General features: G+C 45.1%; 1 protein-coding gene across 1 annotated transcript; it reads left to right on the top strand.

Moving 5' to 3' along the window:
- The first annotated feature begins 723 nt into the window (after positions 1 to 723).
- rlf (RLF zinc finger) lies at positions 724 to 22,695 on the top strand. Its single transcript, XM_066717619.1, has 8 exons — positions 724 to 928; positions 13,852 to 14,006; positions 14,434 to 14,515; positions 14,890 to 15,025; positions 15,326 to 15,528; positions 16,253 to 16,389; positions 16,576 to 16,717; positions 17,274 to 22,695. The coding sequence occupies exons 1-8, from the start codon at positions 749 to 751 to the stop codon at positions 22,230 to 22,232; spliced, it is 5,994 nt and encodes a 1,997-aa protein (XP_066573716.1). The 5' UTR covers positions 724 to 748; the 3' UTR covers positions 22,233 to 22,695.
- The last annotated feature ends 891 nt before the right edge of the window (positions 22,696 to 23,586 follow it).

The raw sequence follows: 23,586 nt of genomic DNA, 5'->3' as shown, positions 1-23,586 counted from the left end.
ACCGGCAGAGGGCGGCCTACTATAATGTGACTGTAAACCCCATTATGGGATATTTCATTAAAATTGTGTTTATTGTTGCAATCAATATTCGATGGAAATTGTAATTAAACCACTATATGTCGAATTACATTTGACAATACAAAAGCAGGAAGAAAACCACAAACGTGAACGAAAACTGCGTCAGTCTTTATTGTGACTGCTGGTGGTTTTCAAACATGACATAAACACATTTATTTAATTATGTTAAGGAAAGACTACCACTCTTAAAACACATGGCACACATCTGTTACTTTTATTCTCTGCCATATTGACTAAACTCAGTTTAGTAAAGATGCTAAAAGTTGCTAGTTTCGTTTTTCAACTTGGCACTTGTGTGTACTGTATTTTATTAAACGTTGATTGTAAACGAGCATATAAATTAATATACTGTATGTGTAAATACTTTTTTTCAGTTGGTATGTGTGCACTTAGGGGGTATTTTCTTTCCTGGCATCAAATGCGACTCAAAAACAGGAATTGCATTATAAAACTACAAAACGCTAACTTAAACGTTAATTTACTTGACTTTATGCATCTAAACAGAAGCATGCCACTACCAAATCAGTGCGGAACCAAAACGTCCCAGCCGCCGCACCGACGCCCTGCGTGCCCTGCGCCTCCACGCCGCGGCTCCGCAGCCGCTCACTTCCTGAAGCCGTCTGGCGGGTCACATGACGTGAGTGCGTACGCGCCGTGGCCGAGAGGGAAGATGGCGGACGGGGAGGGAGAAACGAAGCCTGAGTGGCGAGATCAGCCGCAAAACACCGCGGAGAAACCTCTAATCGCAATGGACAGTTTACTGGACACCTTCGGCGGGCTGGAGGCCGATCTCCGGCGGCAGGAGGTCTCGGTAGCCGCGTCCGAGGACTACTGCATGCGCTTCTGCCAGGTAACAACAAACCGAGAGAAAAAAACGGGATGTTGTTGCAAACACACACAGGGAAAAGTGCTGCAGGGCCGAGAGAGGGACAGAGCAGGAAGCAGGGGGGCTGCATGGCTTTAGTTTTTTTTTTTTTTTGCAATGACAGCCAGTGCCGTTGGGGGGTTAGAACTGTAAACGTTTAAGCACCGAGTACAAACATCTGTATTGTATCGCGATAGGCAGTGTAAATGGATGATCCTGTCGATGTGGGACACGGCGGTGCTATGAATGGCCGGGATGCTGCGACTGTCCCCGCTGCCTGCCGGGGAAATGGAGACACACGCGTGTTTCTGTCCCATTTCGGATGCATTGTGAGCGGTAGCGATGGGTGATCAGTCGCGCATCTGTCCGGGAACGGTGTGGAAAGCACGGTTTGTAGGGGCGGGGCGCTGCCTACTGCCGAGCCTTCTTGCGTGCAGTGTTTATTTTGAAGAGTGGGGGCAGAAAATACATCCATTTCAGATTAGGGCTGGAGAGAAACCAGATGGACAGATGGATCGAAAGGTAATAAGTGTTCACCGTGTTATCTCCCATATCACGATAACTAGATGATGCTATCACGATTTCTAATGCATGCATTATAACTAACTGCGTGGTGCTTAAAAACGGTCCAAAATGTGCCCCTGATCCGAAGTGTACTGCTCTCCACCACCGAAGGCCGATCTGTTGAGATGATGACGTTGTCAGGCCGGTCACTACACTCGTGTATTGCCTGCAGACCCGCTGCGTGTTTATATCGCATTCCTGGACGCATAGCCATGCAGCTTGTCGTCCACCCCCAGCTAAATACAACCATTGTAACCCCAAAAGAGCAAACCTCACGATGGTTTCAGTAGGTTGGATGCCACTTGCGTAGCATATTGCTTTGTGAATGGCCGTGGTTTTAACATAAAACACTCAGCTTTCCGTTTGTTTGTATTGGACGGCGTGGGTTTCCGTACTTTTAGCTGAGGAATTTACTATAGAATTGCTGGAGCTCTGGCATCTTGGCTCAGCCCATTGGAAGACAAAACCATCATAATACCACCCACACTTGTGTTCATCTGATCACTGTGTGTTTTACAGTACAACTCGAAAACATAAGTACATTTAAAGGAGTGTTTGAAATGGCCCAAATATGATTTCATTATGTATTCTTTCATGAAGCGTTTATTCGGTGTATTGAATCTCAGAAGTATTGTTTTGTCAAAGAAACTAAATTGTGCTGAGGGTATTCTACCACCAAACTTAATTTCAGACTTGTGAAGGCGACATTAAACTTTAGCACTTCTGTGAAGTTTTAACGTTTGTGCAATCATTAATTTGAGCGTGGGAATTTGAGTCTTTTCAAATCCACCATGGAGAAATATAATTAGCTCACTTCTTTGCTTTGCAAATACTTAATCCCACTAAAGCAATATCAGTGTTTATGCATTGCACTCTTCCTTTATTGTTGTCGTATAGTTTCATTACTCTCACTCGACTTTGTCTTGTAATGTAAGAATGGCACAAATGTAGCTTTAAATACTGTTGAGTGACATTATTACTGAACGCTTTAAATTTAACAAATTGATAAACCTATACATATATATATATTAATTTATGGTCTCATAATACGTTTTCTGAGAAATACTGCCTTTTCTTTTCCTAACTGTTTTCTGCACTGTATTGAACCTGTTCATTTAAGTTTTTTTCAAGTGTCTTTTTAAATTTGTTTTGGTGAGGTCTTGCTCAAAACAAAGTCACATTTGTTCTGCAAAGCAAAGTGCTCAGTTCATGGGATCTCCTTGGCACACTGATAGGGATTTCGAAACGAAAACGGTCTGGTCTAGTTACTTGCAGACAAATGGAAAGGAAGGAAGGAAGTTCGGACATGTTCTTGTGGAATTCCAGCTACCTTCCTTACCCTGGGGCAGATAGGCCAATCCAAAGGCACTCCCATTGTCTGTGAAACTGGAATACAGCTGTTTACTGGCTGCAGAGGGATCCTGCTGGTATTGCCATGGCACCTTTTTGATTGTCCTGTCTGAGCCGTCTGGGGGGCAGGACAGTGGTGAATTAGAGGGGTCGTTGCCCTTAAAGCAAACAGAGCTCTAATGCTGAAACCATGGGGGAGATAGGCCACACAGACTTGGTGTTGACTTTTTCATTTTTGTTGAGCTATTAAGTTTCAGCTAAATTAAACTGTTGTAGAAACCAGCTGAGCTGTATCTTCAGGACAGAAAGTTTGTTCCTGTTTGTGTTTTCTGAATGCTTTTAGAATATGTAAATCATCATCTTCAAAGAATATCCTACATATATAAATACAAGCATGTATTTCCTCATGCCAGTACGATTCAAACCTTCAAAATCAGACCATTCAGTTATAGGGACAATGCCATTTCTTGTTGAAAATGTAAATTAATTAAATATCTGCTTAGATAATTTTTGCGACTGTGTAGACCTTTTTCTTTTTCAGTTTGTATTTCTTCTTTAATAATACATTAAGATGGTTTGATCTTATTCTCCACAATGATGTATCCAACCAGCCTTTTTAGGAGGCATGAGCAAATGTCAACATAGCTTCTGCTTAAGATCGTGCATGCAGCCTACAGATATTTACAGGCTTAGATGTGTGAATGTTATTTCTTCTGAAGCCTCCCGAGTGTCACTTTCCAGAGTGTGCTTTTTCTTTCTCGAAGCAGACCAGCTTCTTGGAAAAATCCAGATTTTCATGTTGCATTGACAAATTCAGAAAGTAAAGGATGAAAAAAGCTCAAGACAATCAAGCTAAAGAAAAACGTTTGGATTTTGATCTCCAGATTAGCAGCATGAACCCTTCGGTGCCAAGAACAAGATTAACTTAATGTCTCTTTTTTGATTAACCTATTGCTTCTGCCTTGCATCATGAACATTATGTAGTTTTCTACCAATAACCACCCATGGTTTTTAACTAGCAATTTCTTTTGTGCAAATTAAAACAATTTTAACATTTAAATTGACAGAATCTTCTGAAAGCAAGATTTTCTTTACATAAATTAAATGAATTGTACATACAGAATGTCGAGGTGAACATTATGAAAATGTATACATTTAAATACTGAATTCCCTTTAGTTCTGCTCTGAAAGGATTCATTTACTTTTTAGGGGGCTGGTATCAGGTGTTTGGCTGCATACTAAACAGGCTGAAAAGCATTGAACCTGTGCTTTTTTCACTGTCCCATATGTTCCATTGGCAGGGATTCAGACAGATTCGGACCCTTTCCGGGGCAGAACCCATTCTTGTGTTTTGGGTATCATTGCAGTGCGATTGTATGTCGGTTGAAACGTGCCAGGCCTTGCAAGCCAAGAGGGCACGGCCCCTCTACGCACCTGCCAAGAGGGAATTGAATCTGCCTTCATCCGGGCAGATATGTACAGCCTGCGACGACCCCAGTTTATGCTGATCACGCCTCCTCTGCATGCTGAGCCAGTTTGTAATTTAGGGATGGAAATGGATCAAATTATAGTCACACTGAGATGCCCCTGCAAAACATTGTCTGATTTCCCTGTACTCAAAACAAAACAAATTTACGGTACAGCAGTAGACTAAGCATAGTTGCACTAGCAGCCTTTGAGATATAGTTGTGGACAAGGAAGATTCCAACGGTTTCTAGAAAAATTTGAGTCACACAGGTCTTCTCATTTCTTATTTATTTTTTTTGAAAGGATTTTTCAACCGTAGTAGAGTGCATACGGGGCTCGATGCGCTGCTCAAGCATTTATGTGCTGCTTGGTGTTCTCAGCAACAACTGCAGTAATGTATGTAGGCTATAAATGCCAAAACACACAAAGTACAATACATGCTGTGATCAAGGATGAGAGTGAGGTAGCTCGGTGAGATTGGACTTGCCTCACAGGGCCGGTCTTAGGGGACCTCTTCGAGCAGAGAGCAGCAGCTGAGAGCCATCAAAGGTTTGCTTTCTCGTCGAAGGTTGACCACTGTTTCAAAAAACGAAGGCACAGAAAGCAATACATTTTAAATTAATACTGATCTCAGAAAATATTTTCCATGAATGCTTGTTGTTTGTTCTTTTCATGTTGTTTTCTTATTCATTTTGATGCGTTAATGCAAGGGTTCTTCCAAGATGTGTACAATATAATCAATATACCATGCTGTGTTTAGAACATTATACCAGGTTACTCGAGCATTTTGATGGTAGGAATGAGTAATGCTGTTCCCCGAAGCATTTGAGCTCCTCGCATTTCCTGGTGGAGATGACTCTTGTGTAAATCTCTATCAACAAGACTTCCTCCTGTCTTTCCCCCTGTTGAGTACTCATCACTGTGAAGCACACTTTGGTAAGGAGGAGCAGTAGCCCACCATTGTTGTTTAATTGATGCACTGCGATACGAGTGGGATGGCAATGTCAGAGAAGGCTGGCAATTGTAAGCCATTTATCGGCTAGTGTCCCAAAATAGTGACTCTGATCCACAATAGATCTTTGTCCTCATTTGAAAATGCAAATGCTGAAGAACCTCCTGCACAGTTTGCTGGTCACTAATCCAGTTCAGTTTGAAGTGCAAAGAATCCCCAGCGCAGATGCCACCCTGTTTATTATTCTGCACAAATACAGGAGTGCCTTGTCTTTCTTTGTGCATTCTGCTATCAGCTTGTTTATCATATCATCTCATCGGAGAAGGGCAAGCTATAAATAACACTTGCTGTAGTTTCTATAAAAAGCTGCCGTTGGTTCCTAGCAAGAATTGGGTTGCAAGAGATGTGAAAGGACTTGGGTGATGGTGTTCCTGGCAGCAGAAGATTAAAGAACTGTGCTCCGCAGGCCTTCAGCCGCATCCTACAGTCTGAAATACAGGGCTGGCAGTGCAGCCTGTCACCATCACTGCATCTGGGAAGTCCCCCCCAAACTGGGCTGGTGTTAGGTGGGCTACAGTTGGCGAGGGCTATTCTAGGATATTCTGTTATAAAGTTGGAGGACACCACACAAGATCACATCACAAGCTGCATGTGTGGGTGTAGGCCTGGCAGATCAGCTGAGTAACTGCCTACTGCAGGTTTTAGCATTCAGATGTGGGATGTATAATTGTACTTATTTATGTATTAATCTTTCTTGTGGTTGTGTTAGTTTAGCACTTTTGTGTTCATCCTTTCATCCTAGAGAAGTGCACTGTCTTTGTGTTTGTGGTTGTGTCTTTTTGTTTGTTTGGTTTTGTTCTAAAACACTGTATTAGCAGACCAGATTTAGATCACAGGCCTTCAGCCCTCAGATTTAAATGGAGAGGATTTAAAGAGATTGCACTACTTTATGATTTGCTAAGAATAGCGCGCTATAAATAAGCATGTTAAGTCAGTTGAGCAGGTTTTAGTTGGTGTTGCAGTGTATTCTTTACATTCATTAATTACAAATGTAAATGCTCAATTAATTGTACATATATATATTTATACATGTCTATGTATGGATGTGGAATGTATGTATGAATTTAAATGACTTTTATGGGAGTACCTGAAAGTCTTGCTGAAATCCTACTAGAAAATGTTTGGAGAATTTTCAGGTAGATCACCTAAAGGTTTGACCGAATCTGATATCAACAGGTCTTTAGGATGCTTTTGTGAGAGAAAATGTAATCTCTTTTCCATTTATTTTCTGCATATATAATGTGAAACTGATCTGATTAGAATAAGAGGTGCTATATTTCCTCTAAAGTTACAGTAAAGCAATTGATCATGACCTTTCCAAGTTTGCAACTCCATGTGGTCAATCTTGTGTGGTCAATCTACCAGCAGCATATACTCTGGATGCTTTTGCCTTCTGGTTCTTCTCCTTCGTTTAATCTCACCAGTCATAATTGTGCAGATCTGTATAATCAGGCCTTAAGAATATCTTATCTCATGAAACGTGGGCCCTTCATTTGATATCTTAAAAAAATTTTCAGATAGGGGTTTGTTGTAAAGTAGGCTACGGTTTGGTCAAGTACTCTGCAATCTTGGTTTGTGAATGAGTTTCATATTTCATATCATGATTATAAATATAGGCAATATAGATGCTTCTAGTTCTGGAAAAACATAGTTAGCCCCAGTATTGCTTGCAGAAACGTGCATAAACGTGCATAAACATAAACGTGCAGAAACGTTTGCTTGAGCAAACGTGTGTGTCTGAAATATAACCATGGTTGTGTTTTACTGGCAGTGAATCTGTTATTCCGTTTAGGAACAACATGACAATGACCCTAAAAACCGTTTGCAACAATCAATACAATTGAATTTGAGGTTTTGAATTTGGATGCACTATATTCCCTATTAGTCTGATTTCAAGCACATTTTAATGTTATGGTATTTTATCTTATTAAAATAAAAATGCACCTTATTTTTTGCAAAAGATAACACATTGCATTTTCGGCACAGAAAAATCATGCATGAAATCAGTAGTACGTTCTGAAGCTTTCTTGCTTATTTGTATTTATTTTCCAGCAACTGTAGCAGCAGACCTCCTCTCTCTCTGGGGAGGACGTACCTGACCGTATATTGAGATTTCACATTCTGCAACGGAGGAATTGTGTGGCAGGGTCTTGCCAACTCATTGGTATTTGGAAACGGGTCAGGAGCAGACGCAGAGTCCGCAGTCATTACTGGAATGTGGCTTTCTGTAACCAGGATCATGTAGGCATCACTCACTGCCATGCTTTTGTGGCCATCTGGTTATTTTCCCAGTGCCTTCCAGGAACTGATTCTCGCAACCCTGCATCCGCAAAGTTTCTGAACTGCTCCAGCTCCGCTCCATGCTCCGGCACAAATTAAATGATTGTATAATAATGTTTTGAAATAAAAGGATGTTGCTGATTTGCGGGAAAAAAAAAAATTGAAACTGCATTACAACTTTTTTTCCCACCTGCACTGAATCCATCAAATGCTTGAACGCCAGGATGAATGAAAACAAAGACTGAAAGATACAAACTGAAATCAACGTAAAATGGTCAAACCAAAAATATAGTAATATTTTTAAATATACTTCAATTTTGTAATTCCTGAAGGATTGTGTTGTCATAGGCAGACATTCGGGCTAGTAAATTAGTATAATACCAAAGTCATTGATTCAACCATAACAAAGCGCTCCACAGACGGCCGGTCGGGAAGACTTGACTAAAGGTTCTGTGAAGAACACTATCGTAAAGAAGATTACTCCCTTTTGGTTACTGAGCAACTGCGTGACGTCAGCGAGGTACCCCGACCTTTATCATGCACTTCTTCGTCTTTGGTTTGCTTTGTGGCCTTGGATGAAAATATTTTTCTAAATGTCAGCTGCACTGAAGTGCTGCACCCTGGAGCAAAACACAGCTGAAATTCACACATGGGTTACACAATCGGGCTGCAGAAATAGTGCAAATAGATTAGGTTTGGCATCTAGAGCGGGCATCAGTTGTATCAGAAAACTTGATCACATTAAAACGGGAAGCGAACACGTATGACAGCACAGTGACCACAGAAGATTCTTCAAACTGCCTGTCTTTCTGTCCTATTACAACAACACTGCTTTATAGTATTACACTGGTTTTCTTTTGGCAGTTTGCACCTATGTCCAGTTTGGCAGAGAGCGTTTAAACCTAAAACAGACAACAGCATTGCATGTCCTGGTGTGAACCACAGTGTGGGCCACATGTAAGGGCTCCATAGGAAAGAGGAAAGTGCACTGTCAGCAGTTATGCCAGGAAGGATCGCAATCTCTGAAGCAGAAGGCTGCAGCATGACAGAGGACCGTGCATTCAAATTAGATGTTTAATGATGCTGTTAATTGCGATATTACATTTGTATGGTGCGCTATAAAAGAGTTGTGTATTTCATCAGATTGCGACGTGTGGGCATATATATGGGTGCTAAAGAACTATTGAAAACCGCTTATTGGATGGACTAAGATGTAAAGGTTTGGCATAGTCTTTGCCTATGATGCTTGGATTTAACTCATGGGAAGTCATTTCAAAATGATACAGTGCACTAGGAAGTCCTCAACATTCGCTACTGCTGGAAAGAGTTCAAAACAGAGCAATTGCTGGTTTCAAAGGAATGTCATACACCGACAGATTAAAGGACTTAAACCTCTGGAGACTATAAAACGGGGGAAATGAAAAGGGATGTTATGATCAATATCCTCAGAGGTGTGGCAACCCACAGGACTGCTGCAAACCAAACAAAGATAGGAACATCTGAACAGATCAATATCCTCGGAGGTGTGGCAACCCACAGGACCGCTTCAAACGAAACGGGAACACCCAAGGTCGCAGGTTCAAATGAAGAGCAAATACACTGACACACAAATATTTAAAAAATCGCTCTGGGATCTTCAGGTCTGGAGCAAACTCCCCAGTGAGAGCTGAATCCTGTTCCCCATCATTCTTTCAATAAAATATTTGGGAGACATTCTAGGATGTGGTGAGCTGAGGATCAAAGATCAACTTGGACTTTACAACCCCCTCCCCCAAATTCTAACTTTCACTTCCTAAGGGGCAAATGATCGATTTATCCGAAAAATTCAAACCTGTCCCTTTCTGTCTCTTAACCCATGTTCTCTTTTGTCCCGGATCAGCAGTCTTTAACAGTTTGGTGCTGTGGAGGTCCCCGCTCCTCCTTTGCAAATCCTTTTCTTCACACAAGTATATTTATGTTAAACCTTAGTACTTGTGGTTTGTAAACAAAGGCCTCCAATTAGCTCTGCATCCAGGGGAACATAGTGCGTTAGGGATGAAAGGCCACATGAGGGCTGTGTGCTCTGAGCAGGAGCCGCTGTGCCTAAAACTTCCCTGGACCCAGCTCGGAGCCTGTGTTCATCACCCTATCACAGAGTCAAGTTCGTTCTGTGTGCTTCATGAACTCACTGTGGTCATGCCCTACCCCCTCCACTTTCCCTCTTCTTGTTCGCTCTGTCTTTTTCTCTCTGTGGCTCTTAAGGCTCGGAGATGTCCCTGAAGGAAGGCATGTTGCTGTGGCAACCGCTCCTCTTGAGTTTCCAGTGACTGCAGCTGATGGGAGCAGTTTTTCACATAACCTTCTGTTAAACTTACCAGTAGGAATGGCCTGATTGTCTTACCTGCCAGAGCTCTCTGTGCCCTTGTTCTCGGAGCCCACGTGGCAGTGATGGCCGTGAACCGTTTTGTGATGCAGTGGGGTGGCACTGAAATCAGAAGTGAGCCTCTCACTGTCATAGTACACACAATAATCTGTATATACCTTGGTAGCAGAGTGCTGAATAGGATATGTGCAACCAGGTGCTGCTCTTGCTGTGAAATGGTCCTGTGCTGGTGTATTTTTTGGGTGTTTCTTCATCTTGTCTTTTAAAATACATTTACTCAACCGGTACCAGCTGGTGTTAATCAGATAAGTTTCTAACTTAAAAAATAAAGAAAAATAAATAATGACTTGTTCAGAAATTAAAGAACATGCATGTATTAAGTGCACATGAACAGTTAAACTCTCAATTGACATCGTCTTGTCACATTTCCATTCTCTGGGGAAGTTGTGAATTTGATCCTGTATCTCTTTTGCAAGTGGAGCTGTCAGGTTGATAACCCACTCCTGAGCTGAGTCGGGGACTGTGCTATTTTTATTACTTGGTTTTCAAGAACTGACCCATTTTTGCTGCTCGGTTCCTTACAGCAGTGGCAGTAATAAATCGGACCTCCCCGAGAGTTCACATCTTGTTCACGTGGGTCAAGTTCAACAACTCACTTTTGGAGTTCAATGCAAAAAGTCATTTGCAGAGTGCCTTGTCATACCGAGCACTGACTCAGGACGGGAATTACGAGAATGCAGAGAAATAAGAGCTACAGATTAACCGTGATCGAAACCTCGCTAACTTTAAAGGTCAAGGCCTTCTTCGAAACAATTTACCAGACTCCTGTCAGGTGGCAAGACTTTGTCTGCAGGGAAAGAAACTTAAATTTAGGAGAGGTTCATAAATAGCTGACAACAGGGGAACAGACACCTGGCACAGAGACAGTTGGGACTACGATAATGGTGGTTTTTTCGATTTCCCTAGTTGTAGCTGTCTGAACCAAAAAGCCACAGCGTCTGCAGTGTCTCCCTGTGGACGAGACAATGGAAGACTACACAAAGGGTTTTCGCAGCTTGAAACTCTCTAGGCACACTGCCAGCAGACTGGCGCTCTCAGGTGTGTGTTTGTTAGTTGCCGATCATTCTTCCAGCCCGTTCCAGTTTAGGTGCTGTGAAATCTGAAGCAGATGTTTCTCAGTTCAAGTCCTAATGGAGGTGAAACGTGCCTACAGATAAATATTTGACTGTGAGGTACAGTAGAATCTCTCCATAAATGATCAATAAGAAAAAAGAAGGGAAGGGATAAAGGTTCCAGTCACAAGATGTTTGTGTATTGAGATGCCTTTGTTGTGGTTAAGTGTCGACGACAATATGTTCTTCAATCTTTCATATCTTGCTGTTATACACCAGTACTTGTTTTCAAGGTCATACTCTTGCTTGTAACATTGAAAAGTCCTCTAAGTGGTTATTTTCCTCAATGGCTCAATTTGCATTAGAGAGAGACTGGTCCACTTGGAGGTTCAGCTTCAGATATGAGTAATGCGTTGGCTGCTTTTTATTACAGTAGTTTAAAAAAAATAATTGCAGAATACTTTTTCATTTATATCCACTGAATTGAGCTCAGCTGTGCAATTGTAAACAAAAGACTTTCTGAAATCAGATCAGCATTGGTCCTTGGCTAACATTAGGCTTCACACGCACAAATAAATATGAAAAAAAAAAAAAAATATATATATATATATATATATATATATATATATATATATATATATATATATATATATATATATATATTCCCTCTGTTTTTCTTTGAGCTCAGGACACTGGATAAAGTCTCGTCTCTGCGTTTAAATTATGTGCTGGTGTGAATGGGTGTGCTTATGTTCTGGGCAGATGGGACACTGGCTTCCTCTCCAACAAAGCTGTGAGGGAAGGAGAACTTATGAGTTTGCATCTTTGTGTGTTTATCACACTGTGGCTCTAAAGATACCCTGTGTGTATACAAGTATTTATTAGAGACAATATTAGTTTCTGAAGTCAGATTCTCTTTCTTTCAGTTGAATAAGTTACATTTCATAGACTTGAGGGAGTTAGATTTATGAACAATAGAGTGAGAACTGATGATTCTGGAAGCCTTGCATTCTTTGCCAGTTGTGGTTTCCTCCCTCCCATGGCTAAAGATCACCTCCCCACTTTGCAATTTTAACCACCTCTTCAGGGGCTGTATTCTGCCAAGTCTGCAGATTGTCAGATATGTGCCCTTGGGGCAGACCTGCTGTACCTTCCTCAGTTTGTTTTTTGTTTTTTTAGTAAATGTATTATAACTGGGATCGTGATGTCTGCAGTTTTCCAATCCATGTGGCTTGTGTTCCTCTGCATTGTCTTTTTGTTTGCGACGATGTCCACTAATTAGTGGCTGCTGCACACCGAGCTTCCGAAACTAGCAGTTTAAATTTAATGGGCAATTGCCAACAGCTAATGTTAGCATGTCTATAATCTTAATCTATAAATATAAATAATAGCATTATTTATATATAGGTGGGGGGCTCGGGGGCGGCAGGTGGTTTGGAGTTTGATCGTGGATTCGCAAACATAGAAAGAGACGATTATGAAAATGAGTTTGTAGGATCATTTGACACTTTATTTAAAAAGTACATTTAATAAATAAACCCTGAAGCAGACTAGAGATATGAAAGTATGCCTGTTAAAATCCCTTTTTCAGAGAAACTTGCCTTGCAGTTCTAGCTGGTGCCAATTAAACCCCATTAACCTCATGTTATAATTTACCAGAACATTGTATTTTATGTAAGAATGAAACGTTGTTTTTTTTTTAATGACATTAAGGTACAAAATGAGAGCAAAAGCCAGTCTGATCTCAGATTCTGTTTTATAATTGGATTTGATTCTTGTAGGAAGCCATTGCTCTTCTTCTGTGAGTCCCAAGCAGGAGAAGGTCCCCCTGTTTGGAATTCGAAAAACGTCTCTTTAGTCCCTGTTTTTTGGTTCCCCTCAGTTTGTCCGTTGACTCTGCTTACCCCTGTAATCGTTGTACTGGCACAGGAGAGGTGAAGACTATCGTGTATGGCTTTCAACTGAGTCAGGACACCTAAAAATATTGAGTTATTGGGTCCATACAAATGCTTGAAAACATTCTCTACAGCATATAAAAGCTGACTTTTGTTACTGTGTAATGAAGCCTTTCACAGATTTCCTGAACTGGCATCGAGTTCATACGCACCCAGTGACTGATGTTGCAATCATTTACATAAGAATTGAAACTTGGCTAAATGTCTCCACTGCAGACATGCTTAGTAAAGTCAAACTTGGCTCTTTTTGTGTGGTGTTGAGTGCCAAATTAGTAGCAGTGGTTCAAACTGGTGCATGATATTTATTTATATATCTGCGTGTTTTATGCAGTCACTCGGTGTGGATAAGAGTATACACTTTCTTGATCTCGACCCCCCCCCCCCCCAGCCTAATCTCATTTTATCTCTAACATTTACACATCTGGAGCACATTAAAACACTGGTAATCAACTGGCCAGGCCACACATAGTGAGAAAACTGTGTAATTGTGAAACTGGGCGTTATTATTATGAGAAGTGGAAGACGTTTAAAGCTTTGGCCTGTGGTATTTAGGCACTTTTTTAGCCCACCCCTAGAGTAATGAGATCTCCGCAATGTAGGACAGTTCCCCATCAGAACAAGATCACGTGGTTTTGCATTGTGGGTACTCAAATGCATGAGCTTCCTTTAGTGGTTGAAGCAACCATTGCATGCACTTTGCACACTCCCGACCTGTATACAGAGTCGTGTTATGGTTCTGGTCCACTTGGATACAAAACCAGAGGATAAGGATTGCCTGTATTTACCCCCCATGCCTCTTTCCCCAGGCGCTGATACAGTACGCCGGCAGCAGGAACTCCATGCAGCACGCCCTGCCCTTGCTGGAGGTGTACCGGCTGTCTATCCAGAGTTTTGCCGCAGCCAGGTCTCACCTTAGCCCCGAGTCGGACAGCGTGGGCCTGGTGCTGAAGAGACTAGCACTGTGAGTCCCTCTGGAGAACTGTGTCCTCCTGCATCCCTCTTTTCTATTCTTTCTATGGTCTAGAAATATACAACTCCAGAAATCAATGTTAAGTGGTCTCTTAATTTTTTTACAGAGCTGTATATATAGAAAAATTATTCTGCAGGTGTTAAAAAAAAAAAAAAAACATATAGCACGAACTTGATTGTAAAATAAATCCAAAAGGGATAGATTTATCTCTCTGACATTTGAGCTGGAGTTGCACACACCTAAATTAGCAATTTGGAAGACTATAAAGCTATACATTCTCCGTGGTCTTATTTTAGTATTCAGATCGTAGACATCAAAGAGGCCGAGACGCTGTAGTCTGATGGCTGAGAAACGACGTACCGTCACTCTCTCTCTAATGCTCTCGTCCCATGTCCCTGTGTGTGCGCGTCCGTTCCAGGAGCTGTTTTGAGCTGCTGCTGTCAGTGCCCGATACTGAAATCTCGTATGATGCCTGGATGCAGTTTCACCACTCTGTGCAGGTAAGGATGCAATATTTAATTGATGGCTTCCTTGAACGGTGCTTTACTATTATTTGCTGCGTCACATAATATCCTTTACAGGTTAGCAGGTGTGTTAGACTGTAGTTTGTGTGACACACTGGTGCTGTCCAGTCCCACAGTGTAATTGGGGGGTTTCCAGCACGCTCTGTGATGGATGTGTATAGTTACAGCTGATAAGTCTAAAACCCTTTGCTGTATTGTTTTGATCAATGAGGAGATTGAGTCCACAGCACCATGTGGGTGTGGCTGGCGCTCCCATGCTGACCCAGAAGATGGCCCTTGTTTCGTTGAAGAAGTTCATCATTTCTCTGTACATGAGTGCTTGATTGGCTGACTGGGGTTTGTCGTTGCAGGCCGCCCACTGCTCCCTGCTGGAGCTGGGCAACGTCGACCTGCAGGCCCTGCTGCGCATCACCAGCGAGGGGGGGGCATGGAGGAACCCCACTCTCTCCAGTCTCCTGGCAGGACAGCCCACCGAGCCCACTCAAGGTCAGAGCAGGAGAGAGTTCACACAGAACTTGCACTGAGAGAGTTTATGATTATTATTAATTATTTCCCTGATTGTACTCAGTACCATCACCTGAGCTTCCAAAACAGGTGCTGTATCATGGTGCGTTTTATAGAAAAGGAAGTGAAAGGAAATTCTTTGGGCTGGTTTCATAGACCCAGATGTTGTCAGTAGACTTGTCTGAGATCAGTGCTTGTAGAGGCATTTAAAATCCAGGAAACTTTGAACCTGCCCTAAGGCAATCTCTTGTGCCTCAATAAGCCCATTCTCTCTCGTTCCAGTGTGTAAATTCATCACTCTGGAAGGACCTCAGTTCCTGGAGATGCGGTTAAAGCATTTGCTGAAAGTGGGGGACTCCACCAAGGCCATGCTTCTGGCCAAGTGTTGCACCGAAAGCGATGACATCGTCAACAAGACCGCCTTTCGCCAGACCTACATCTCGCAGCTTTGCAACCTGCTGCCCGACGAGGAGGCCATGAAAGAGGTCAGTAGGCGTGCAGGACTGGCTCCGGCTTCAGGGGAACCGCAGGTCCCATACAGAACCACTGCACACTTTAACCGCCTGCAAAATCCAAGATCAGAGACCCCTCCTTCAGGACAGATGTTGCTTTCTAGAGGATGATGTCCTCTGACCTCTTACAATTACACATTTACACAGCTGGGTTTTTACTGGAGCAATCCAAGTACAGTGCCTTGCTCAAGGGTACAGCAGCAGGGTCCCCCGCCTGCGATTGAACCCACAATCCTCCACTCCTCCAGATCCCAGACCGCTACTCCACACTGCTGACAATAAGGGCACTTAGCACTCTTAACATAGTTAAGAGAGTGTACAGATCTTGACTACATCTCTTTGTAAACAACCACAATAGCATACCTTACCATACCATAGTCTTACAACTAAATACATACAAGTACAAATCTGCAAGGTCTTGCGCTTGTGAAAAATGTAAACATATACATTTCTTTGCAAATCTTGGCATTGGCAAATTGGTCAAACCAGGTGTCTGGATCTATGGCAAGAATTGAGTCTCCTCAATAAGTTTTATATTGCACTTAGTAAAGCAGAGGGACATTGGCTCAAGGTATGTTTTCCCCCTCTGACACGCAGCAGTGTCAAACCACGAGTCTGTCCCGTTCCACACCGCCGATCTCGCCCCTCCCGTGCTGCACGCTGCCAGTTGACCATGCCGATGTCATTTGATTTGCAGATCTCCAGCGTGGAGGGCAAGGAGGTCTTGGATATCATCTGTAACCTGGAGGCAGAAGGACAGGAGAACACTGCCTTCATCCTCTGCACGACCTATCTCACTCAGCAGCTGCAGCAGGAGAGCACGTACTGCTCGTGGTGAGTCACGACAGCGGGGACATGCGGGGGGGATGTGTCACCTCTGGAGGACCAGGATATCCAGAGGCACCGATTCTTCATCGGAAGTGTCTTTTGAAGGCAGTGTGTACAATGTGCTGCTCCCGATTTGTTCACAAGATTGCCTCCTTCAGTTGGAATGTCATCTTTTTTTCTTCATGTCTTCAGGGAGCTGACCCTCTTTTGGAGTAAGCTGCAGAGAAGGATCGACCCCTCCCTGGAGTCGTTTCTAGAACGGTGCCGGCAGTTCGGTGTCATTGCCAAGACTGTGTACCATCTGATTTTCTTGGTCAGAGTCATCCAGACAGAGGTACAGCCTACAAACCCAGCTTTCTCTCCTGCCCTTTTCCTCGTACTCTTGACACTGCTTTTAAGGGCGATTCAATTATTCTGGTTAAATGGTGTCAGTGAAGCTAATTAATCCATTCTGTTGAAAGCCAGCTGCTTTAATTTGTACTAATTGCGTTCCTTTGTTCCTGGAGGGATTTGTTTAGGGGAAACCCATCTTTCTTGTATTTGCAACCGAAATATGCCTCCATAGGGCGGATAGTCAGCCTAGAACTCTTCAGCATATCTGTCGGTTGTTCTTTGTCAAGCCATTAAAACGATCACAGCTGCTGCAAGAATAAAATCAGAAACCTGCTGTTCACCAAGATTAAAGCCATGGGAAGCATCTGATATGCTCTTGTGAGGAGCTTTGCTTCATCAGAATGGGATATGCTTAGAGTATATTTTTCAAAGACTTTGTTTGTTCTACTTGGGGAAAATAGTTTCAGGCTTTGTGGGGGGGGGTGGAGGCTCTCACTACTGTAGATTCTGTCGATAGTTGGTGTTTCCCAGCTTTGACATCTCTCTCTCCTACACAGGCAGAACAGCAAGGTCTAGCGGTGTCCATCGAGCTGTGTGTCCGAGCTCTGCAGATCCCACAGCCGGTTGACCCACAGACCAAGACGTCCGTCTGCAAAACGGTGGCATGCCTTCTGCCCGATGACCTGGAGGTGCTCAGGGGCTGCCAGCTCACAGAGTTCCTCCTCAGCCACTCCCAGCAGGCCTATGCTTCTCTGGAAGAGCTCTACCAAAAGCCAGACCAAAAGTACGACGAGGAAAATGGCATCGTCCCCAACTCCTTGCGCTGCGAACTCCTGCTGGCACTCAAAGCTCACTGGCCCTTCGATCCCGAGTTCTGGGACTGGAAGACCCTCAAGCGGCACTGTCTGCAGCTGCTCGGAGTGGAACTGCCAGCTGGGTCGCAGGAGGAAGAAGAAGAAGAGGAGGAGGAGCAGGAAGAGAAAGCCTTTGCCAGGCCAGATGCAGGAGAGCTGTCGAGGGACTGCAGCAGGGATCGGTCAGACCAGAGTCAGTGCAAGGAGACTGAAGATGAGGACTGGGAGGACAAAAGTCAGGTCGGGCAGGCCCTGAAGAAGAAGAAGGAGGTGGGCACTTCGGAGCGCTACCAGAGGTGGCTCAAGTACAAGTTCTTCTGCCAGATCTGCAAGAGGGAAGTGATCGAGGCGCGGATCCTGCATCACTCCAAGATCCACCTGGAGGATGGCGTCTTCACTTGCCCCGTGTGCCTCCAGAAGTTCGTGGGCAAGCAGGAGTTCATGCCACACATCAGTAACCACGTCCGCATGCCGGCCAGGAGCAAGAATCCCCAGAAAAAGAAAAAGGTAAAAAAGAAGAAGGTGTTAAAGATGGAGGATGACATGGACGAGGACGAGTTGGACGACGTGGAGCCGGGGGAGATCAAGCTGGACCCGTCCCTGATGATGTATTTGCAGTCCACCGCGGACCCCGAAGTCCTGGATGATTTACTGCAGCAGGCGACGCCCAGCAAGCCGGCGGACGATGACTACATCACGTTCAGTTACATCGACGCCCACTTCGAGCTGCAGGACCGAGACGTGTACCCGTGTCCTGCCACAGACTGCACCCGCAACTTCAAGCATTTCAAGTACTTAAGCGTGCACTTAAAAGCAGAGCATCCAAAGCCCGACGACAACATAAAGCACTATTTGGAGATGAAGGATCGCCGGGAGAAATGCACCTTCTGCCGCCGCCACTTCTTTACTGCCTATCACCACCGGAAGCACCGGCCCGTTCACTACGGAGAACAACCGTACATGTGCGTGGCTATCGGCTGCGGGGCTCGGTTCAACACCACCAATGAGCTCGTCTCCCATAAGCAAGGGCACGGCTACCGGCTCAGTTACCACTGTGAGCTGAAGGGCTGCAGCCTCACCTTCAGTGACTTGGGGCAGCTCTACCACCACGAGGCCCAGCATTTCAGGGATGCGGCCTATAGCTGTCCCCACCCTGGCTGCAAGAAGTTTTACTATTCCAAAAAGGAGTTTATCAAGCATCTGGCCGTCCATGGCTTAACCTTCTCAGAGGAGGATTTTGTTGCTCAGAGAATCATGAAACGAAAACCAGTGGATCCTTTTGCAGACTCGCACTCTGGCGCTGCCATGGAAGGAACTACAGTCTCTGAGGCCGGTTCAGGTGACGTGCTTGACGGCGTAAAAAGAGAGGTGACGGAGGAGGGACGGGCATCTACGCCGTGTGCTTCCTCTTCCCAGCCTTCAACCAGCAAGGAGCTCACGGGCACGGTGACCAGTGTGGCTGTGTGTTTCGATGGCAGAAGGTTCACCTGTGGTTTTGAGGGCTGTGGACGGACGTTTTCCACAGCCAGGGATATCCAGAACCACCTGAAGAACATGCACCCATCACAATTTAAGCACCAGAAAAAGGGACAAGGTGTGAAGAAAGCAGCGAGCAAGGAAAAGGGCTCAAGGACTAAGAACAACAAAGAGCGGAGCAGCCAGGTGCCGAGTGCACAAGGCCATTCCAGCTCTTTGCCTCCTGAGGCGCCCGACCAAAGTATTTCCCCTCCTCCTGCAGCCGACCCAGAACCTGTAGCGGAGTCGCCAAGCCCCGGCGTTGAGGACCCCCTCGGGGACATCCTGCTGGGCTTAAGTCAGCTGAATCTGCAGGGCTCCACCTCAGCCCCTGTCTCTGGTCCATGTCATCCTATCTCAGGGTCCTCCATTTCACAGGTGTCTTCACCCTCCACCACTTGTGCTAACTCCCCTGCCAAAGCAGCAGGGAAGAAGGCGGCTTCCAAGTCCCAGCCGGAAGCATGCGGTACCCAAAAGCGTCCGCCTCCAACGCCGAAGGTAAAAAACGAAACGCCCAGAAGCCCTTCTCCAGCTCCACAGCCACCCCCAGAAAAAGACGAACTCGTAAACCAGTTCCTGGTGCAGCCCTCTACAAAGCCTTACGTCTGCGAAGTCAAAGGCTGCCCCTTTAGAAGTGTCACCAGCTCCGCCCTCATGGTACACTATCTGAAGAAGCACAATTTCTCCAAGGAGAGGGTGAAGGGAATGGAAATCTTCAAATCGAGCAAGTTCAAGCCATTCAAGTGCCACCTTTGCCCCAGGGGATTTAGTAAGAAGTCCGAACTAAGGGTCCATTTCATTAGCAAGCACAACCTCAGCAAAGTGTTGGTGGAGCAAATGAGCTGCTCCCTGAAAAGGAGAGACAAGAGCATCAAGGGTGTCCCGCCAAAAGCCTCTCATCCACCAGACACTGGGGTTAGCCTTAAGGCTGCAGCTAGACCAGAAAAAAAGCAGCCTGTAAAGCTGCAGCAAAGCAAACAGGCCCCGGGTTGGCAGCAGAAGTACCGTAAGAAAAAGGGTGTCATGTGGAGGACTAACAGGAAGTGGGAAAATGGAATCAAGTTGGAAGACAAGGACAAGACTAGGGACATGAAAACCCCGCCCCCCCTGGCTTTGCAGGACAACGGTGATGAGGAGGAAGGGGAGGAGGGAGTAGCCCGTGAAGGCAGGGGCAGCCGACGCTTAGTGGCAAAAGGCAATCTCTGTTACATCCTGACCAAATACCACAAGCCTTTCCACTGCGTGCACAAGGGCTGTAGCTCGGCCTTCACCAACCAGAATGGACTGATTCGACACCTCCAGTCAGTGCATCGATACAACCGCTCTCAGTTGTGCCTGGAGGGAGACCTGCAGCAGGGGGGAGCTGCCAAGAAAGACCTGGTGAGACCCAGACGGCTGCTTTGCAAGCACAAGGGCTGTGGGAAGCATTTCCACAGCTCGTCTGGGCTGTCTAGGCACTGCCGGGAGTCCCACCCTGCGAAACAAGACTGTGCAGAAACACAAGAGTCGACAACCCCTGTTTTAGAGGACCCCATACCTCGCTTCAACTGCACCTATAAAGACTGCACAGCCAGCTACCACCTCTACAGCAGCTTGCTCCGCCACATACGCAGCGTCCACCGAGGCCAGGGCTCGGTACGCTGTACCTTCGAGGGCTGCACTCGCGTGTTTACCCAACACTCCAGCTACAAGCAGCACGTCTTCTACAGTCACTGGGACTACTACGACTCCTTCGTTCTCAGGCTTCAAAATGACAACGAGAAGGACAAGCCACCCACCGGCTGCCAGAAAAAGCTCATTATAACCACCAGCCAGCCGTTGTCACAGAAAGGCAGCCCTGCATCCAAGCTACCTCTTCGACAATCTTTGAGAAATACCTCGAGGTCTCAAGACACCCCAAAGAAGGAAGAGAGTGCGAAACAGCAGCCCTCCAATGGAAATCAGACTAAACTGGTCTTCCGAACCCCTGAAGAGGCCCTGCAGATGTGCCAAGATAAGAGCTTTGCGGTTGCGTACCCTTGCATGCTGCAGGATTGCGATTCAGTGGTCACCTTGTCGAAGAGCCTGCGACGACACTATGTACGGTGCCACAGGCTGTCGGAGACTTATGTCAAAGTCAATGTGGAGAAGCTGGTAAACAATGCGGAGAAGCTGGAGGAGTTGATTCAGAAGAAATCGGCACTTGCAGCCCATTCTGAGGTGGACAGGACCCCTAATGGCGTCCTGAAGGTGGAGTACCAAGCGGAGCCAGAGAACCACGTGGGCCCTGAACTGCCTATGAGTTTGCACTCCATCAAAACAGACCCTCTGGGTGGACAGGATCCCTTGGGTTTTAATGAAGAGGGCTCTGAAAATAACCTGCTGGTGGACGCGGATGATTTGCTCTACGGGGAGGCTCTGAAGAATGGCCACAGTGGCCGCAGGGAGCAGACCCCAAGGAAAAGCCACAGCTGCGAGGAGAAGGCCAAGTTGCACTCGCCTCCATCTACTCCATCCTCTCTACGCTTCACATTAGATGAGGGATTCCTGGATTGTTCTAGTAAAGGTGGTGGGAAGGGCACGGGCACTGTAACCAATCCCTGCCGGCAGCCCCTGAAGCGCAAGAACGAGCTGGCCGAGCCGCCCTTCACCCCCCCCAAAGACAATCAGCAGAGCCGACTTCCTCACAGCCCCACCTCCCGGACTTTTGACTTGGCGGGTTACAAACCCATGGGCTTCGAGTCGTCCTTCCTCAAGTTCATACAGGAGAGTGAGGACAAGGAGGACGAGTTTGAGGAGAGCGGCTCGTGGGAGTCGCGGCTGCCCGACGCCCAGATCGTGCCGCGGCGCCGGGACTCCCACCGCCGGAGTTGCTCCGTCAAGGAGAACAGCCAGAGCGGGCTGGCGCTCACACGCAGTCGCAACGGCTCGCTCGTCCACGGCAAGCTTTCGGCCTTCAAGCCCCGGCTGTCTCCGGGGGAGTCGGCCACGGTGAAGAACTTGACGTCCATCCTGGACAAAGCGCTGACAGACTGTGGGGACCTTGCCATAAAGCAGTTGCATTACCTCAAGCCAGTGGTAGTGCTGGAAAGGTCCAAGTTCTCAACGTCTTTGTTAGATCTCTTCCCAGCTAAAAAGACTGATAAGCTTCGCCTTGTGAGTCCTTAAACTCTGGACGCTGACGGACAATGTTGCTCAGCGAACGTAAAGACTGTTTCAGTATTTTTTTTTTTCTTTTCTTTTTTTAACTATTAAAAAGAAGTTGCCAAACTGTAAAAGCTCAAGTACCTTAACTGATTATAGCAGATAATGAATTGTATCTGTATATGTATATGTATACACATACAAGTGTAGGACAGTGGTTTCTTAGATTTGTTAACAGGATGTTCATCTGCAAAAACTTTTTTTTTTTTTTTTTTCAAAATTAATTCTAATAAACGATTCCGTTCAATGGTGCTAAATTAATATACTCCTTTGAAGTTTGAAACTTCCTTGATACATCTTTGCATGGTTGTATACATGATCTGTTTTTCATTAAAGGGAGGTGGGAGGAAAGTTTTATATGATCAGTTGAGTAATAGACTTGAATGTGCACTTCAAAAGTGGTCCTTGTAATATAATGTACACTACATTCATTTTTCTATGTTCTTTATTTTGTATTTTGTTTAATTGAGTTAAATACCAAATGAACTACCCCCCCCCCACTCCACACACACACAGACAGTATGTGGACATCAGTCACTGCTACTGTTTATCAACCAGTCACAAATGGAGATCTGCTGGGGAGTGCTGAGGTGTTAAGAATATAGCAGTAATTTTGAGAAGTCATGAACAGGAAATTCAAAGTCTGGAAGTGTTTGGGGAAGAGCCTGCCATTTCAATGTTTTCAGTTACTTTGTTTTTAAAGTGCGTTCCTGAAGAGCTGGTTAATAGTAACAAGTTCCGCTGCGTTTCCTTCAATTCTCGGATGCCCGTGTACCCATAGGTGTGGAAACCAGACATTCAGATCTGTTTTATACATATTTCAGACAGCAGAACAGTTATCCTTTCCCCTGCTTGTAATTATAAACTATTAAACTAATAAACGTCTGCCGTCTTCATTATTCTAGACCGCTCTTATTGACTGCGCCATCGTTATATTAGGGCCCCTGCCCTCTTTGTGATCTCAGTCCTGTCCTGTCACATGTGCATCCTGACTCCTGTAACACCCGCCTCAACAAGCCAGGTGAAGAGCTCTGAAGATTTCTAGCTGCTGAAGCTCTTGTGGGTTTTAATGTGTCTTGCGGTTCTCTCGGGGTGGAGGTGGTAGACCTTCAGCAGGGGATTTTTATATGGGTCACTTAAGATTGAGAGTAAAAGCTCATGTTAGGATATTCTTGATGGTGTTATTGTTGTCAGTTTTGCCTAACTTTGTTGTTTTTAAACTGGTCTTCATAAATGAACGTGGCGCTGTGTACTGCCAGTGTTTCTCCTGCGCTTGTGGTGAAGGCAGCGCTGCCCCAGAAAATGCGAGAGAAGACCC

This window comes from Amia ocellicauda, chromosome 11 (assembly GCF_036373705.1).
Source record: "Amia ocellicauda isolate fAmiCal2 chromosome 11, fAmiCal2.hap1, whole genome shotgun sequence".
NCBI lineage: Eukaryota > Metazoa > Chordata > Actinopteri > Amiiformes > Amiidae > Amia > Amia ocellicauda.
Note: the sequence above shows the minus strand (reverse complement) of the source record. Positions and strands in the feature narration are given on the sequence as shown.